This window comes from Protomyctophum bolini (genome assembly GCF_963924005.1).
Source record: "Protomyctophum bolini genome assembly, chromosome: 2".
NCBI classification, from domain to species: domain Eukaryota; kingdom Metazoa; phylum Chordata; class Actinopteri; order Myctophiformes; family Myctophidae; genus Protomyctophum; species Protomyctophum bolini.
The window spans coordinates 6,500,862-6,517,369 of record NC_137863.1 but is presented as its reverse complement, the minus strand read 5'-3'; the positions used below and the strand labels follow the sequence as shown (position 1 = coordinate 6,517,369).

Genomic DNA, 16,508 nt, shown 5'->3' with positions numbered 1-16,508 from the left:
TTTTTATTTAAAGGTTATTTAAATGGATATGTACAGTACAGTATGAATACAGGTGTACCTTGAGATTTTGACACTCCCTTTGGTGTGTTTGAAACCAACAGCTCCAGCATAGGAGCCCCCCCCTCCCCTCCTCCCCAGGCTAGTGTTTTGGATTAGCTGCTTGCCTTGTGCACACACCTGCCCTGAAGCCCCGGTGGTGACAGCCTCCTAACCCTCCTCACCTTTTGTTTCCTGAGGCAGAACTAATCACAGCACTTACCTGTCGCCCCAGAGGTGACACCTGAGCCACCATCGGCCGCAGCAGTAGCAGCAGCAGCAGCAGCAGCACACACAGACCCTGCTAGAGTAGACATACGGAGGGGCTGGGGCTGGGGGTGGGGTGACGTTGGTTGGTTGGGGACACAATGGGGGTTCCTCTTGTGTAATGGTACTGAGAGGCTGTGCGTGTTGAATCTTGTTTTGTTGATGACTTCACCCTAATGTGGACATTGTCGTACGACAGTATCTCTCGCTGACAATTCAAAATAACTGGTGTGCACTGTGCACTGTGCAGCAAGATAGAAAGGCTGATGTCTTGAATTTGAATACATTTATCAGCTTCGAAGTCTATAGAGTTCCAATTCCAATGTTGTCTGCTCATTTGTTTGTTTCATCACTTTCAATTTCCCTTATTTATTCATGTATTTTCTGATTACTAAATAGCTGGAGATACGGGGAGACCCCCTGTTACCAAACAAACACTAGTCTAAAGCAAAGATTTCTATTGGAATTAAATACTACCGCTATTTAACACTATCATTCAAAGATTTATCACAAGTACTTGTCTTGAACCCCATGCAGCATCCATATTCTGGTTGGAACCTTAGCCAGAAATAGCAGATCTACAAGCTCACAATGTGACAGACAAAAGAGGTCCAAGTACAGAGCCAACTCAGGTCCAGTTTACTAAAGTCTAGAGGGTATAAACAAGCTATAGCCAGTGCTGATTGTATTTTTGTTATTTTCTTGAAATGCACTTTTCTTCTTGTTGAAACACGCCATCCAGTTTAGCTAATAATGTCGCCATACCAGTATCATTGTCCAGGTCTTCTGCTGATATCTCCATAGCGATTTCCCTGGCTCGTCCTTCCAGTCCCAAAGCCACTGCAAGCGCCTGCTTCTTCTTGTCGAGTTCGGTAACTCGCGACCATATGTTGACTTCATTTTTCCAACCTTCATACGGCCTGGTTTCGTCAAACTTCGGCGGTACTCTGTAGTTTGCAGCCGTCTTCAAACCATCCTCTGCTACCAATGTTGATTAGGTCTTAATAAACACGACGTTTATACAGTTGTAGATCACTTTATTTTCCGTACAACCGGCTGAACATGTAAACACAGTTCCCTCCACATTTCACATCTGAATACCTGCGCCCACTGCGCATGTGTATTGTGTATATCCCTCAGAGTACATTATCGTAAAGGAGTACTGTCGTAAAGTGGAACACAAGTTAACAGCCAGTGCCACCATCTCCCTGTCTCCTCCACAGAGTAAGCGCATTGCGGGCAGGATCATCCCAGCCATAGCGACCACTACGGCGGCGGTGGCTGGCCTCATGTGTCTGGAGCTCTACAAGTTGGTGCAGGGCCACAAGAAGATAACCTCCTACCGCTCAGCCTACGTCAACATGGCCGCCATGCTCTTTCAGCTCTTCCAACCGTCCAGCCCTCAGCCTTTCACTGTGAGTGACTAATACACACACACCAGCAGTTCTCAATGTTATTTCTTTTGCCCACAAGGACCCACAAATTGTATTGGGGGACCAGAAAATGTTTTGTGCCAGGGACCCCCAGAAGAGACGATTTGTATTTAAAAATTATTCAAAAAGTTTATATACCTGCTAATTTTGTATAGCCAACACATAAAATATGGAAAAATGGGTTCAAATGATGAGGTATAGGGAAGTGGTAGGGGGTGAGGTGGAGTGGAGTTTGAAGCACTCTGTGCCTTAATCAGACTTAAGCACGTCTAAATTGGGGATAAATCGGTTGAATTATGGCCTTCCTCTGTCTGAGTCTGAAGGTGAATGAGCAGCCTCAGAGTTAAGAGACGGCAGTTCAAACGATCCATCTCTCTGGCGCACAAAGCCGGTCTGTAGACAGCTCACTGTATAGACACAGACCTCAGCAGCCCACATAAGGCAGTGAGTGAACGCACAGCCGCCCCAAACACACCATATATCCAGCTTTGTTTGCACAAATCAAGTAAGGTCTATGCACAAAGGCAGGCATGATTCAAAGCAAAAAGGAGAGGCTTGTCCTGTGCAGACAGAGAGCCTTTGGGTTTATAATCTACAGTAGCTTTAACGGTAATACCAGGGCTTCTGGGCCACGGGCTGACGTTCTGCCCTGGCCCAGGTTGTAAATCATAACAGCGAAATATGAGCCAGACAGATCTGAAAGCCAAACAACGCATGGGGGGGGTTATGTTTTGGGTCGTGGCTGGAGAACGTGCCTGGTGAAGTAATGCCTTCCTTTCATGCCTGCCCCTTGATAGTTCACCTCTGGAAGGAGTTAGGCTTGAAAGTAACTAAGTACATTTACTCAATGCTTGAATTCAACTTTGAGGTACTTTTACTTTACTTGAATATGTATTTCCAATACTAGATCTACCCCACTGCATCTCAGATATTTTAATCCACTACAATTATTTGAAAACTTTAGTTACAAGTTACTTTGTAGATTTAGATTATTATTATTAGCCAGTGAACTATCCCCTTTAAGCTGTTAAGTAAACAACATCTAACTGCTTATTCCACCACTGGACTTGAGAGAGGCTGGACGTGCTCTCTTACCAGAGGCGATAGGGACTCTGGAGGAGTCAAACCCCCGCCTAAAAGTGCGGGGTGGAATGGGGTCAGGCAGGGACATTACTCGGTCCCCCATGTGGGACAGTGGGCCGCGAGGCGCGCAGTGACACGGTGCGCTGAGTGAGACACGGTGCGCTGAGACAGTGCAGGTCTGGTTACAGCTATGGTTACAAGCAGAGGCAGGAGCACAGCTGCATAATAACGAGGTGCCATGATGACAGGCACAGCTGTGCTATACTCACTGCTTTGAATGCAGGCCTTTGCCCACAGTTTGATATTTATAATTGATGGAATATCTTTGATTTATTGTTCTTTACACATGAAAAATTGTGAATTCATTTTGGAAAAGAATTTGAAATAATAATAATAATGAAAAAAGGATACCGTATTTACTTAGTTGTGACCCATAACAATTGGTCAAAAACAGTGTTTATGTAACTGAGAATGTACAAATGTACATTATAGGCTAAGTACTATGGTAGTCAGCATATGAGCAGCTGTACATTGCATATGAATGTCTTTATTTCAATTATGTTTTCTCTGCAGTTCAAGTTGTGTCATTTTTGAGTGGTGCAACCACTCCAAGGAACAACAATGCCCGTATTCACCTATGTGTTCGCCTATGTGACGTTAACCCACCTATGTGACTATGAGCACCAGTATGACTATTAGTACCAGTAGGGGCTCTGTTCTGCCAGAAACAGAGAGAGAGATAGTGCTGCACTGTTGCCTGCTAGAGAGAGAGAGAGAGGTGGGGGGATGGGAGTTGCAACACTCAGTTCACACGGGTGTGATTTTTCTTTTACAGCCTCAAATCACAGAAAACGTTATCTCATGATGACACTTTACATTCGGAGCAGGTCGAGAGACCCAACATGCCAGCATGAGCAGGCACTTAGTGGCCGTGGCAACTTGCTACTCATGGCAAGAGGGGGAAAAAATCCCCTTTAACAGGAAGAAACCTAAAACATAATCTGACTCTAGGTGGGCGGCCATCTGCCTTGACCGGTTGGGTGGAGAGATAGAGATTTGGGACCTTAACTTAGGTTCAGGGGAGAGGGGGAGAGGGGGAGAGGGGGAGCGAAACATAGGAAGAGGTAGATAGAGGGAGGGGGGAGAGAAAAGCAGGGAGAGGTGGATAGAGGGAGAGGGGAGAAAGGGGTCGGGGGAGAGAGAGATAGAGAGGGGGGGGGACAGAGATGCACAGAAACAACAATAACAGCTATAATAACGGACCACAGCCATGGTCCATGGAGACCCTCCATCCACAGCCTGGGGGTCTGCATACTCAACAATCACCATCCATGGAGACAAGAAAGCACAGAAACTCGGGGGAAAAGAACTCACGTTACTAACGCGCACTAGTTTAAAGAAATCAATACAAACTCAATACAAAGACTGTTAACTGTGAGTGGACAACCCAATTAAGAGGGTCCACCATGTTCAATTCATCAAAACATTTAGAGACGTACAGTACAAATAGACACTTCTATATAGTTAAAAAACAGAACAGGAATTCATCATAAAAGAAGCAAAAAGGGAAAAGAAACATATACAGTGAGGGGAAAAAGAGGGAGGGGGGGGGATTCAGATTTTACTGGGGACAGTTTCGAATTGCAGCCGTCCGTAGGTGCCCTTTGAGAACGGTTTTGAAGGAGTCAAGGGATTCACATGTCTTAATGACTGTTGGTAGGGCGTTCCACATTTTGGTGGCATAGGAGTGAAAATAATTTAGTCCCTTGTTTGTGCCGAATCTGGGTTGTACATGGTTTGTTGCACTCCCTCTGGTGTTGTGGGTGTGGACTTCGTTAACATTAAGGAAGTATTTAGACAGGTACATGGGTATCTTGGTGGTGTATCGAATCTTGTGGACCAGACCCATTGCAAGATGCTGTACTCTGTCGTCGACCCTAAGCCATTCCAGCCTGTCAGAGTGGGCAGGGGTGAGGTGGGTTCGGGGGGTGAGGCCAAGTAGGAGCCTGACCAGTTTGTTTTGGGAGGCCTTGTTTTAAGGGCCCTTGAGGTGCTGTGGTACCAAGAGGTGCATGCATAGTCAAAGAAACCTTGTACTAAGGCTCCTGTTAAGGTCTTCAAGGTGTTTTTGTTGACCATTGTTGACATTATATTTTTTATGTTCAATGAATCGTTCATTAATCGTAGTCGAGGCAAAAGTTTGAAGTAATTGTGCTATTGTCTTGAATGAATATCATTCAGCCATAACATTCACTGATGGGACCTAAATGCGTGCAGATGGAGAGGAGAGGAGAGGAGAGGAGGCTTAGTGAGTCATGGGAAGTCCCCCTGCGACGTGAGGCGAGCACTGACACGAGGCACTGAGTCAGGACAGGTCTGGCTTGTATTGCATTCGCTAGTGTTCCTTGAGTTCCCTGCGTCTCCTCCAAATTCTTCTACGTTTTTCCTGGCCGGGACACTCGAAGCGCTGTCCAACAACCACGGAACGGTTGATTCACCCCGAGAGTGCCAGCAGTCGTCCTGCTGCGGTCACACCTGACATCACTAACAGGCTGATCACTTATAATGGAGTATAGCGAGGGAGTGGGAGGACATTAGCTTTTTTCCAGACGCCAAAAGATTCTTCTTTTCTTTTGTTTCCTTTTTCCAAAACGGCGGTACATTTTGTGGTCTTAGCTTTTTGAAACAGCTTTGTTTAAAACACGCACACACACACACACACACACACATGCACGCACACGCACAAACACACGCACACACGCGCACACACACACACACACACACACACACACACACACACTGTACGCACGCACAAAGAGAGAGAGAGAGGGGACACCAGATGGAAAAGACTTGGCTGAATTTCTGGGTGGGCGCTTTTGGAGTTAGGGGGGACTTGGTGAGTTGAATTTGGTTATGCAGTATGTACTGATGACTGAGGGACACATGGACTTACATAAACACAAGACAGACAGACAGACAGACAGACAGACAGACAGACAGACAGACAGAGCGGGCGACAGACATACAAAGAGAGAGAGAGAGGCGGTAGAGAAAGGGAGAGATAGAGATCAACCTATCTGAGTAGGAAATGCTTTGAGCTTTGATGTTTCTGCCAAGAAAATAAATCTGTCATCTGTCCATCCGATTACATCCACCCACCATCCTCCGAGGAAAGTCAGAGCCTGAGCACAATAACAATATACAGACTTCATAATCTGTTTCTAAAATGTGTCGCTCAACCCCTATCGATCCTGTTATTCAAATAGTCAAGTGTAACACACATGATTTAGTGGATTACAGTATAACCCTAACATATAGAGACAAGCTACAGTTGCCACTGAGTGGTGCAGAGATTTGTTAAGCTATCTAAAAAATCACTAAATATCAGAGACAGAGTGACATGTGGTTCCACCAATCAGCAGTCAGTTTAGGCCTGGCTGATATGCTGTTCCAGCCACACAGCAACCTGTTGAAGCAGTGATTATCTTCTACCTGCAGTGCTGCACTAATCAAGCCCAATTGAACTGAGTCAGTTCAGCTGTTGAGGTTAGAGACAGAAAAAAAGCCAAACAGCAGTGCACAGAGAAGAGCACAGAACAGAGAGAGGAAAAGTGTGATTTTCTAGAAGAGTTCAAACCACAGCGAAGCAAGGTAACTCACCACATCTTATGAGTTAATGTAAGAGTAACAAATAATTGGAAGTTACTTTGGTTTTTGATGAGTGGTATTGTTTATTTCTAGTGTCACTCGCCCCCGTTTGGCACAAGTTGGTATTACACAAGTCAAGGTGTAGACTGTAGAGACACGTTTGGCGAGCGTGATTCTATTCTACGTCCGAGCATAGACATGGTAACGCCCCACCTGCCTCTGTTGATTGGCCTACCGACACTGCCGCTCTTGCCTCCTCCGAGATGCGAGGTTACTTCGTGGTACAAGAGAATGACAGCTTTGTAACTAAACTAATATTGCCGTTTGCTTTGATTGAATAATTGAACACGTACGTTGTAGCTTACTATGATTTGCGTGTGTTCTAAATAAATTATCGTGTTAATTATAGTAAACTAATACTGTTATAGTAAAAAAGATAAAGATCAAGGGAAAAGAGATATTTTTACAGTACAATAATGTTTACAAGTTTACATCTACAAATAAATTACACAATTATTAACACAAAGTTTGCCTCTTCTACAAAAATAAAAAGTTACAAGGCTGCTTTCTGGAGCATCATCTGTCGTGCCGTACCAAGCTGTCATTTTCTTGTATTATTTCTAATCACATGGCAGCAACGCAATGCATTTAGGCATGCACACATGGTCGAGATGATCTGCTGCAGTTCAAAGTGAGCATCAGAATTGGGAAGAAAGGAGATTTTTAAGTGACTTTGAATGTGGCATATGGTTTGTGATACGAGTATTTCAGAACTGCAGATGGGATTTTTTTCCACACAACCATCTCTAGGATTTACAGGTATTGAAAAATCACACTTGTGTGAAGTGAGGGGCGCTCTTATCATCATACATCATCATAAATCACATTCTGTGCTCAGCCAATCAGCTGAGCACATTCCGTGCTCATACAGACGCACAAAGCTGTGCATAGGAGAGGCTAGCCTAGCTAGCGCCCCTCAAAAATGGAAATACCGTAGTCAAGTAAAGTAAAAGTACTTCAAATTGTACTTGTAGTAAATGTACTTTCTACCAGTGCTGACGGATCCCAGGAGGGGTTTTTATTAGTGTTCTTTTGAAGCAGCGAGTGCAGACGTGCAGCTGTTAGATATCAGTGTGATCTGCCATGGAGGGCCCTGCTGGCTCAGTTTCACTGGGAGATCACACTCAGTTCATTAATATCAAATATCCACCCTGTTCATCCCCCCCGCCGGTGGTCCACCCACTGCTGCTTCTACAACACATTGTCACGTTAACCCTAATTAGATTTTATTTGGCCATGGACCGACCCCTCATCTGAAAATATTTTGTGCCAGGGCATGCAGGGATCATCATGCAGGATTTGTGTTCTTTGAAATAGAAGATTTACAGTGAGCTTGCAGATCAAATTGCCGATCTATAGGGTTTAAAGTGGTTAAAACCTTTGATTCTATATTAACCCATTTTGATCGGGAACCCGTTTTGGCGTTAGCATCATGTTATGCTTTAGCTATTGAAAAATAGCAGATCTACAAGCTCATAGCGCGCCACCGAGTGGCGCGCTACGAGCTTGTAGGTCTGCTATTTTTGAAAAATCGAAGAACGACTGACATTTTTAGAATCTGATCTCAGGTCAGAATGGGTTAATCAGACCAGTGTGTGTCCAGTGGAAACCTCGTATGAATCTGATCTCAGGTCAGAATGGGTTAACACGTTCAGCTGGGGACCTCCTGGGACCCCTTAAAGGACCCTTGGGGGTCTCTGGACCCCACTGGCCTTCAATAAGATGGTTTCTTAAACCACTTTAAACCTGTAATGTTAATATATATATACCCGGTTAAAAGTAATTTGTGTGGTTAGACTATAGTTATTGTCACACTTTATTATTCTTCTGGAGTAACCTACCTAACTTCCGCTGTGATTGGCCGAGCTTTGCATAACGTTTGTAGTAGCTGTTGTTGGTTACGTAACCAATCTATGTTTTACAATCGTTTAAGACATAAATTCCCTTGAATTTGAGTCAGACCGACAGACCAAACTATTCAAGCGCTATAGAAAGGGGCCTATGTAAGCGACTGCGGCAACCACACTTTGCGATTTTACGAAATTGCGACTTTTCTAGTTTATGATCTTATATGAGTTTGATGGTAAGAAACGTTATTTGTTTAAAAAAAAATCACACCCGTGTGAAGTAAGGGTGCTCTTATCATCGTACATCATCATCGCCTCCTTCTTACTGACAGTTGAGAGTTGAAAGCCTCCTATATAAATATACAACATATCAATGTTTGTGTTACGCAATGTTTGTGTTTACACTATGACGTAAAATTGTCCATTTGCGTAGGACAACGTTTGTGGACCCACACTAAAATCTGGACATAGGAGAAATCTAATCTAATCTTAACCCAACTCTGAGTGTACAAATGGAATGAGTCCATTTGTTACATTCTCTGAGTTACAGACCCATAATGGACCCATAAGGGGCAGCGGTGGCGGAGCGGTCTTGATATCGGAAGGTCGCTAGTTCGTATCCCCGGACCGGCATGTTAAAATTACCACCGTTGAAGTGCCCTTGAGCAACCCTACCCCTACCATGAAATGTTCTATGAGCGAGCAGGGCCTGGCTGTAAACAAGTTCTTGAGTTTAGTCCAGTTACCCTGGGTAAACATAGTAACTTTGCTTTACTTTGTCCATTTGGTTCCCAGCTATGAATCATTTAGCTGGGGACCGCCTGGAGCCCCCTCAGGGGCCCCTGGGTTGTCCCTGGACCCCACGTTGAGAGCCACTAGTGACCTACACTGTCTCGAGTCATTGAGCGCGACGAGGCCAGTAGATAAGATCTTTTACTCCATGTTTGTCTGTATTCTCTGCTCTCAGCATGCGCCACAGTGTTACTGTTTCAGTTCCACACATACCGCATAAGACAAATCGACACCAATTTTCCCACCGTCCGTCCACTCGTTCCGAGCCCTCTTCCGGAAATTGTTGTTTTAAAAAGCAGCTGTTTCCTAAAATAGGACGCTCCCGGCTCCCCCGGCTTTTCCCCTACAGTTGTTATCGTCTGTGTATGGAGGCAGAAATATGTAAACAAACGGGACGCTGCCCTTTTTCAGCTCTGCGTTGCAACTCTTTAGTATCACTTATCATGTTTATGTTTTGGAGTCGGAGGCCAAAGCACAGGTCAGTCATACCACATAGAACAAGCCTAAAGAGCAGCGAAACCTGACTCTGAAACTGATGGTAATCTTCTTAAAGGGACACTTCACCCTTTTTGCAAAAAAAATATGTTAATGACGTTTAGAAGCTTTAGATCACTTTTCTGGGGGTATTTATGTGTGTAATATGTGGTTTTAGATATTTTAGATTGTAGCAGTGAGCCTGTTGTCTCTGATGTCATGGACACTGGTCTCACTACCTTCCTGGACTACAATTCCCATAATTCTTTGGTGCACTGCTCCTCCTTATGGATAGGGGGGAGAGCTGTCTTACTGAGACAACATGTAGTCCAGGAAGGAAGTGAGCCCAGTGTCCATGACATCAGAGACAACAGGCTCACTGCTACAATCTAAAATATCTAAAACCACATATTACACACATAAATACCCCCAGAAAAGTGATCTAAAGCTTCTAAACGTCATTAACATATATTTTTTTGCAAAAAGGGTGAAGTGTCCCTTTAAGAGACTGTATGCTAGCGTGACCATCTTTGAAACACAATGACACTTTGGTTGTTTTGCTTTGGTTGCGTACTTGTGTACCTTGCATTTTAAAAGTATTTTATTGAATTTCCACAGGTTTTACAATATATCACAGTACAATAAATCAATGGTCAAGGCTTGGCATTACATCATGTCATAGGACAGGTTATAGGCTACATGTCATCGAATTAATACATTAATACACAAAACATTACATGGAAATATCAAGTATCAATAATAATAATAATTATAATAATGTCAATATCAAAATAATAGATTGCATTACATTTAATAGGCTTCATATAAAGTGACTATTGTTAAAGTCCAATCGTATCAGGCCAATTTAATTTCGGGTGCGTTCAGTTCAGGTCCATAGATTTTCTTTTTTTAAGTTCAGTTTTCACCTGCCTGGAAACTGTGTTCATATCACAATATTGTCTGTTGACATCTTGCTTGAGTCTTCCACATTTTAAAAACATATTGCCTACCTTGCCATGATGTGGCTCAATATTGGTCATATCTTCAATGGGAGGATTGATGTGTGGAATATTAACCATTTAACATTGCTATGATGTCTTTGTACATGGTATATTGTCATATCACGGCTAAGGAGGACAGCACACCTTACCTAATGGAATGTTATTGTTATAGAGATATTGGCTAATTATACAGTTTGATTGTTGCAAAGTCATGTGGTATCTTTTTATAATCCACCGTGACACTATAACCCAGGGGAACCGTGCATTGAATCCGGAACTAATCAAGGGTCAATGGTTCAGAATGATGCGTCTGATTTCTGAACGTTTTCTTACTTTTTCTATAAGCAGAACAAAGTCGGGTGTGCTCGAGGTCAAAGCAGCCCACACAATCGCTGGGGCAATAAATAAACATTATCTCTCCAATCATGTTGTGGATCAAACACGGATAGTCAAAGCCATTTGTATATTACATGTAGGCGTATGCATAATAAAGCCTGACCCATATGTCAGTCCGGCAGATATATCAGTCATTATTTACTGTATCGGCAATTATGCAGCGGCAGTCAATGTGTCCCCATTTTGACTGGCATGTGTTGTCTGTCCCGGCACGTTTGAACGCTCAAACGTTTTTAAAATGTCCTCTTGGTACAGTGGCCAAGTGTAAGATCTGTATCTTGGTTTCCACCTCATGTGTGTGCAGTGGTTTCAACGTCTGTCTTCTCTTTTAGCCACGTCTGCCTGTGAAAGCCTTTCTCAAAGAGGAGGCCCCCTTTTGCCGGTCTCCTTCTCTCTCTCACACACTCTTATGTAAATATCGCAACTTGTAGGAGCGCGTTGGTGGTATAGTGGTGAGCATAGCTGCCTTCCAAGCAGTTGACCCGGGTTCGATTCCCGGCCAACGCATTTTCTTTAGCAGTACCTGAAACATTATGGGAATATCTTCAATTGTACATGTCTAGATTATTCTTTTTTTTATAGAGTGGCTTGATCTTGCCGTTTTCAGGGGCTGTGGGAAGCAACCTGAGAAAAGAAATGTGTTCACAACTTGTAGAAGATCTGAAACAGATTTTTTTAAAGGCCTGTTGGCACTTTTCAATTATTGTTTATTCATATTGATTGAGTACAGGTAGTACAGTTAGAGGTTATGCTAAAGGAATAACATTGTGGTCCTTTCTATTCAATATATCAGTATTACACTGTATCGTATTATGTTACAATGCAAAATATATACTATGAAGCTTAGTAGAATCATAAGTTATATTTGGAGAGAAAGTAGGGGAGCAGGCGGGATTCAGGGGATTCTGTTCAAGGAAAGAGTTAAACTACGTTCACTTGTTTTTTGAAGATTTTTTTTTATTATATATAATATAATATTTTAGATTAGTTTTGCGTTTGGATAGGACGGTAGGACCTGCATGTCTTTTGGTAGGTCCTTCCACGTTTTGGTGGCAGCATTGTATCATTTCATAGTAGTATTAATAATAGTACTAGAGGGGGCACCCGGATTTGAACCGGGGACCTCTTGATCTGCAGTCAAATGCTCTACCACTGAGCTATACCCCCTTCTGTTTATACCTATTTGCTTATGAGTCAAATCTTCTCAAATAAGAATTTTAATCATTCTTTTTCACATTGATTTAAAGATTTAGCGCTCTTTTGCATAATAGAGAAACATTGATAATCGGTGGCTTAGAACTCTCCTTAACCCATTCTGAACGGGAACCCATTTTGGTGTTAGCATCATGTTATGCTTTAGCTATTTTTGAAAAATCGAAGAACGACTGACATTCTTAGAATCTGATCTCAGGTCAGAATGGGTTAATCAGACCAGTGTGTGTCCAGTGGAAACCTCGTATGAATCTGATCTCAGGTCAGAATGGGTTAAAGCAGGATTGGCATCAGACCCAAAGATCTGGCATCAGTCGAATAGAATAACACTTCAGTGCCAGCTACAGTATGAGCTAATGTGTTTGTTATCATAGATCATATATGTTGTGTTCTGCGTTGCGTAATCTTAAACGAGTCCCACAAAGACGGCAGTGTCCTTTATGTTTTTTTGGGTGACTGGTTTTGTTATCAGTGCCAGTATCTGCACGCTGCCTGCCTGTGACACGGCCCGGGAGGCTGAGCGGGCCTGAGCGGGCGGGCCCCTAATGGGGCCGCTGGGTGCTGTGAGGTGAAAACGGAGCCCAAGCTGCAGAAACATGTGGCCCCAGGCGAGGACAGAGGAGTCAGGGTTTCAGCTGGGTATTTAATCATCCTGGGTTATTTCCCCTGAGCGACTGGGCCGGCGCTCAGTGCCAACGTAAGCTCGTCTAGTAAGTGATCTTTACTGGTCTGCACGCTGGGCTGCTGTCTCCTCTCCCATCTATACCACACACAGCTGTCTTATTGCAGAGGTGGAAGCTGTACCCAGACACCTTAAACTCAATAAAAGTAGCAATACTACAAAGTAGTCCTATGTCACGCATTCTTTCAAAATGTGTCGATCTACAAGCTCACAACAGGTTGGTGTCTTGCATGGTTCCCCCCCCCCCATCAGTGTATGAATGTATGTGAATGGGTGAATGTATTGCACAATCTATGTAAAGTGCTCAAGATAAAATATGGCTTAAATGGTTAATTTATAAAGCTGTCAAATCACCGTAGTGGAGTAAAGACTACACTGTTTGCCGGTAAAAGTAGAAGTTAGAAGTTGGTTCAAAAGTAAATGTACCTAGTTACTTATTTCCCCCACCGATGCGGCTGCACGCTGTGCTGCTGCATCCTGTCCCTCTCCCATCAGAACCCCCACACGCCCCTGTCTTAAACTGTGTACCCCTTCCTCCTCTCGCTGCCTCCAAGCCCCCCCCTCTCTATCCTAATTGAATTAGCAGTGATGGAGGCAGCTCCCTTGATCCCAGGGAACCTTCACTCCAAGGTCGGCGCCCACAGACAGACACTGCTGCTTTGTGTGCCGCCAGAAAGAAGTGAAGGCTGTTTCCTGCCTTCACAGGAAGTGTTCTATTGAAACCATATTGTCCCCGCTGAGCAGCGTCTGTATATAGTGCACCATGTCGAGACGGTTATACCTGATATCCACTGTTCTGTTACCTCTGACATCCACTTTTCTGTTACCTCTGACATCCACTTTTCTGTTACCTCTGACATCCACTTTTCTGTTACCTCTGACATCCACTTTTCTTTCCACTCAATTCTCTCCCGGGGATGAAATATACTGTAGAAATGTTCCAAAAAACAAACTGAAAATCTTCAAGCTGCACAACGCGACGCGGCGCAATGTGACGTGTTGTTGACTTGTAAGATCTTCTATTTTCACAGTTTTGTTTTTTAAATATTGCATACTATTCTGCACAAGGCTTTGTTCTCCATGGATTCTACACATGGAAACCATAGGTTTGTTTATCATGCATTGGAAGGCAGGAATGTCGGTGGCAGAGTCTTATTGGTGATTTGAGCTCTCTCTCGTAATTGCAGGGCACACATCTGCCACACAAAAAAGGGACAGGCGGAGACAGGGGAGACAAAGGGGGGGGGACCGGGGTTACCTCAGTCAGCCACATGTGGTCAGGTTAGGTTTGTGTGTCGGTCTGCCTGCACCGTGCCAGTATAAGAACCAAGGTGAACATGATCCGCCGCTTGCAGCGGTCCTTAGGGAGCCCTGGCGTGGGACTGTATTGTATAAAATGTAACTCAAGACCCAGACATGAATGGCGCTGAGGGGATAACGAATGATCTGTACCCAACACCGACGGCTTGTGCCTTCTGTTGTTCAGCACTCTTTCTGTTTTGTTTGGTGGTGCCATTGTACCGTACGCTTTGGCCCTATAGCCTGTGTGCTGCATGTGGTCGATCACATTGTATTTTTGGTTCCTTAAGTCATCTGCTGGCCCTGCCTTGTGTCGTAATTGCTCCTCTTTGGTTTCTTCTACTAAAGACTTTTACGTTAAGACTCAAATGATTACTATATTCCCATTTCATGTACTCTAGATGCCTCGCTTAAGATGTTGTTTACCTAGCTAGGTTCAGGTTGAAGCCTGATTTACAGTTACTTTGTTGTGTGCCAGTATCATGCAACAAAAATAGCCAATCTACAAGCTCACAATGCGCTCCAGCGCAACACACTTTGTAAGCGTGTTGATCTCATCTTAATCTGAGCTTGATCTGAGTTTGTAGTACATTTATACCCAATGAAGTATAAATCAAACCTTAAGATTTTAATATGTACTAATAGTTTATGATTGCAGTATTGTTTACTTGCTTTGCCTAATGTGCCCCCATGAGAGATGTAGAGAATACTAGTTACAAAAATTCACTTGGATCTTTGAAATCCCAGCAACCCGTCTGGATTTATGACTGTGCTGATGAGAGAATGCACACTGCTTTTATGGGCTGCATGGAGTGCACATGTTAGTGAATGCACTAATTGGAGTTGTGAAGTTATTAAGCATATGGAATATAGTTATAGTCCATTTGCATGGCCTTTGAAGGAGTTCCTTTTCTGTGGTTAGATCAGTGGTTCCCAAATGTTTCCAGCTGAGATTAATACAATATAATAATCAATCAAACAACACGTTTGATTGATTGAAAAACTGTTACTGTGAACGACACCATGATTAAGCATTAGACTTGTTTAAAACAGGGTCCACCATTTTCAATTAATCAGAACATTTAGAGACGTACAAATATACACTTACGGTATATATAAAAAAGGAAACGTATACTGTGGGGGGATGGGGGGACGGGGACGTTCTAAATCTATTACCAGTATATATTTTTTAAGTCTTTGAAAATAATAAAGAATATCTTTTTTGGGGGAAATGCAAAACGGTCTGTGACCAAACAATTGTTCCCAAGTAACCCACTATTCAAACATAGGGTAGGTAGATCCTACTGGTTGTACTCAGTGAAATCCTCAGTGAGCGTGAAAGCAAGGAGAAAAACTAACGGAACATGAAAAAATGAAAAGGCAAAGATATCCACATATATACACAGCACAAAAAGCACTGCAGGGTATGTATATACATCATGACATTAGACATAAGGTGCAAAAGTGTAGGCCCACACATGTTAGACATAAGGTGCAAAACGAAGCAAAAGGCAGGTCCACATAACATAAGGAAGGAATTGCATGAGGAAAATCGAACCAAAATAGTCACGTAAGGGTCCATTTGGTTCTATTTGTACCCTCTGAGTTCAAATGAACTCTTGAGTTCAAATGAACACTAAGGATATTAGTGTTTCTAATATAAAACAAGCTTGTAGTGTCCTGCGAATCCACTTTAGTCTACAGTGTTTACCTGTTTGTGAATGCAGTTCATGATTTTACAAGAAAATTATAGAATGGAGCAGGAAGTGTTGTGAAAATGTTTTAGATCTAACTGGTGATTACGAGTAGAATAATTCATATAAAAGGGAAGCCCTGTAGGCTAAATGACGTTAATGGACAAACTTGATGTTTGCTTCAAAGAGGCCTTGTTATCCTGGCCTTGTTCCAAATGTCTACACACAGACACACGCGCACGCACGCACACACACACACACACACACACACACACACACACACACACACACACACACACACACACACACACACACACACACACACACACACACACACACACACACACACACACACACACACACACACGTAACCTGGCCTATGTGAAAGCAGTTGTCCATGTGTTTCCTGTTGAGAGGCCTCTGCCATGTGGCTGCTGATGGTGGGTTTTCATCTGATCATCAGCTTCTAACAAACCACATAAAAAAAACACTAATGAACACAGGGGAACCGGCCTGGGTCTACAATTACAATTTAGGCAGTTAGCAGACTAAAAAGTGCAAAACCAGAATAAGCGGAGTAAGCT

General features: G+C 43.3%; 1 protein-coding gene across 1 annotated transcript in view; it reads left to right on the top strand.

The window, feature by feature from the left end:
- The window catches only part of uba7 (ubiquitin-like modifier activating enzyme 7), a 148,637-nt gene that overhangs the window by 99,851 nt on the left and 32,278 nt on the right, over nucleotides 1-16,508 (top strand). Inside the window, exon 21 of the mRNA XM_080785611.1 lies at nucleotides 1,527-1,718. Within this exon, the coding sequence (XP_080641737.1) occupies nucleotides 1,527-1,718 (192 nt within the window). The remainder of the gene's footprint in view (nucleotides 1-1,526; nucleotides 1,719-16,508) is intronic.